The 3,548-nt window shown below is 37.9% G+C and overlaps 1 protein-coding gene across 1 annotated transcript in view; it reads right to left on the bottom strand.

The window, feature by feature from the left end:
* Nucleotides 1-3,548, bottom strand: part of SLC15A1 (solute carrier family 15 member 1) — a 62,119-nt gene that overhangs the window by 37,792 nt on the left and 20,779 nt on the right. Inside the window, 1 exon segment of the mRNA XM_007948172.1 lies at nt 951-984. Coding sequence (XP_007946363.1) covers nt 951-984 — 34 coding nt within the window.

Raw genomic sequence — 3,548 nt, 5'->3', positions numbered from 1 at the left:
AGTATCACTATGGAAGTAGATTGCCCCATCTTCCTTCCGAGGAATGGTTGGTGGGTTTGAACCACCAGCCTTCTGGTTAGCAGTCAAGTGCCTTAAATTCCACCCGGATTCAATAACTTGAAGATAGTGGGATTCAGTAGGCAAAATCAAAATTGCATTGGAAAAATTGAGATTGTATGTTCCTGAATTCAAGCTAATTAAGAAACAGCTAGATGAGCAAAGGCAAGGTCTACAAACTTTTCTGTAAAGAGCCAGAAAGAAAATAATATTTGAGGCTTGGTGGACCAGTCACTTACTTTCACAACTACTCAACTCTGCCTTTGTAGAGTGAAAGCAGTCACAGACAATATGTACATAGATAATCCTGTCCGGATTTCTGATTTGGCTCATGGGCCACAGTTTGCTAACCCCTGACCTAGGATCTATTTTAGCTCTGAAATCCTAGGATTTGTCAAAAGAAAACAAAACAAAAAAACTTTGGAGTGAGTAAAAGTGTTTACTGGAGATCCTTTCAATGGAATGCTGGAGGCTCTGAGATTCTCTGATCCTAGGTGTTTTAAAAGGAGCTCTAGTGGCATAATGGTTTAAGTATTTGGCTATTCACCAAAAGGTCAGCAGTTCAAACCCACCAGATATTCTATGGGAGAAAGATGGGACAGTCTGCTTCTGTAAAGATTTACAGCCTTGGAAACTCTATGGGGGCAGTTCTACTCTGCCCTAAGGGGTCACTATGAGTCAGAAGGGACTTGATAGCAGTGGGTTTGGTTTATAGGGGTCTTGACAGGGATTTGAACCTTTCTTAAGGAGCTCTGGTGGCACAGTAGTTAAAACATTGGGCTGCTCACCAAAAGGTCAGTGGTTGGAATTCACCAGCTGCTCCATGAGAGAAAGATGAGGCAGTCTGCTACCATAAAGATTTAAAGCCTTGAAAAGCCTATGGGCAGTTCTACTCCATCGTATAGGGTTGCCAAGAGTTGGAATCAACTTGATGGCAGTGGGTTTTGAACCTTTCTCATGTACACATAAGAATCACCTGGGGAATCTTGGCACCTCCACTACTCAAACTACTCCAGAACACAGATAAAGATGGGATACTCCCAAATTCATTTTATGAAGCAAGCATAACACTGACACCAAAACCAGAGAAAGGTTTCTACAGACCGATATCCCTCATGAACATAGATGCAAAAATCTTCAACAAAATTCTAGCCAACAGAATCCAACAACATATAAAAAAAAAATAATACATCATGTCCAAGGGGGATTCATACCAGGCATGCAAGGATGGTTCAAAATAAGGAAAACCATCAATGTAATTCACCACATAAACAAAACAAAAGAACCATATGATCATATCAATTGATGCAGAAAAGGCATTTGATAAAATCTAACACCCATTCCTGTTCAGAACTACCAGCAAAATAGGGATAGAAGGGAAAATCCTCAACACAATAAAGGGCATATATGCAAAGCCAACAGCCAACATTGTTGTTAATGGAGAAAGACTCAAAGCATTCCCCTTGCAAACAGGAACCAGACAAGGATGTCCTCTATCACCACTTCTATTTAACACTGTATTAGAAGTCCTTGCCAAGACAAAAAGGCAAGAAAGAGAAATAAAAGGCATTTAAATTGGCAAAGAAGAAGTAAAGTTATCTTTATTTGCAGAAGACATGATCCTATACATAGAAAACCCAAGAGTCAGCAAAAAATTTACTGGAACTAATAGAAAGGTTCAGTAAAGTGGTAGGATACAAGGTCAACATACGAAACTCAGTTGGATTTCTCTACATTGACAAAGAGGCCTCTGAAAAGGAAATAAGGAAAACAATAACCATTTACAATAGCTACCAAAAAGATAAAACATTTAGGAATAAATCTTACCAGAGACTCAAAAGACATGTACAAAGGAAAGCACAAGACACTACTACAAGGATTTACAGAAATGGAAAAACTTGCCTGTTCATGAATAGGAAGACTGAATATTGTGAAAATGTCATTATTACCCAAAGCAATCTACACATTCAATGCAATCTCAATCCAGATACCTTCAACATTTTTCAAGGATATGGAAAAACCAATGATTAGTTTCATGTGGAAAGGAAAGAGACCTTGGATAAGCAAAGCACAGCTAAAGAAGAAAAACAAAATAGGAGATCTCACACTCCCAAATCTCAAAAGCTACTATACAGCCACAGTAGTTAAAACAGTGTGGTATTGGTACAATGATAGACAGATAGACCAACGGAACAGAGTTGGAAACCCAGAAATAAACCTATCCATCTATGGACAGCTGATCTTTGTCAAAGGACCAAAACCTATTAAATGGGGGGAGAGATAGCCTCTTTAACAAATGGTGCTGGCAAAATTGGATATCCACTTGCAGAAAATGAAACAAGACCCTTATCTCACCCCATATAGAAAAACAAACTCAAGTTGGATCAAAGACTTAAATGTAAAACCCCAAACTATAAAGCTTATCAAAGATAAAATAGGGGCAAGTCTAGAGGCCCTAATTGGTGGCATAAATAGACTATCAAGCATGACCCAAAATGTACAGGCAGTGGAGGAGAAGCTAAATGACTGGGACCTTTTAAAAACTAAATTCTTATGCACATTAGAAGACTTCTCCAGAAGGGTAAAAAGAGAACATACTGATAGGGGAAAAAAAATCTGACAAAGGACTTATCTCCAAAATTTATAGAAAACGTCAACACTTCAACACCAAAAAGACTAATAATCCAATTCAAAAATGGGCAAGAGACATGAACAGACACTCCACTAAAGATGATATACTGGCAGCCAACAAACACATGAGGAAATGCTCATGATCGTTAGCCATTAGAGAGATGCAAATCAAAACAACAATGAAATATCATCTCAGTCCAGCAATAATAGCAAAGTTCAACAAGAGAGACTGGAACTCTCATATACTGCTGGTGGTACTGCAAATTGGCACAACCTTTGTGGAAAATGGTATGGCTTTTCCTTAAAAACTGAAAATGGGAATACCATTTGATTGAGCATTTCCATTACTAGGTATATATCCTAAAGAGGTAAGAGATAGGACAGGAACAGAGATATGCACACCCATGTTCATCAGAACACAATTCACTATAGTAAAGAGATGGAAACAACCTAAATACCCATCAATAGATGAATGGATAACCAAACTATGGTACATTCACACAATGGAATACTATGCTACATTAAAGAATAATGAAGAACTAAAGAAGTGAGAGCCATGACAAGAACAGATATATGCACACCCATGTTCATCGCAGCACTATTTACAATTGTCAAAAGATGGAAACAACCTAGATGTCCATCAACTGAGGAATGGATAACCAAACTATGGTAATACACATACTGGAATACTATTCAACACTAAAGAATAATGTAGAATCTGCAAAACACCGCATAACGTGGATGAACTTGGAGGACATTATGCTCAGTGAAATAAGCCAATCGCAAAAGGACAAATGTTGTATTAGTCCGTTATTGTAAAAGTTAAGGAAAGGTTTATCTATTGAAGGAAATTTTCTTTG

The sequence above is a fragment of the Orycteropus afer genome, unplaced genomic scaffold, assembly GCF_000298275.1.
Source record: "Orycteropus afer afer isolate SDZICR_OR568_19922 unplaced genomic scaffold, OryAfe1.0 scaffold00206, whole genome shotgun sequence".
NCBI lineage: Eukaryota > Metazoa > Chordata > Mammalia > Tubulidentata > Orycteropodidae > Orycteropus > Orycteropus afer.
The sequence above is the reverse complement of the archived record's forward strand: the minus strand, read 5'-3'. Positions and strand labels throughout refer to the sequence as shown.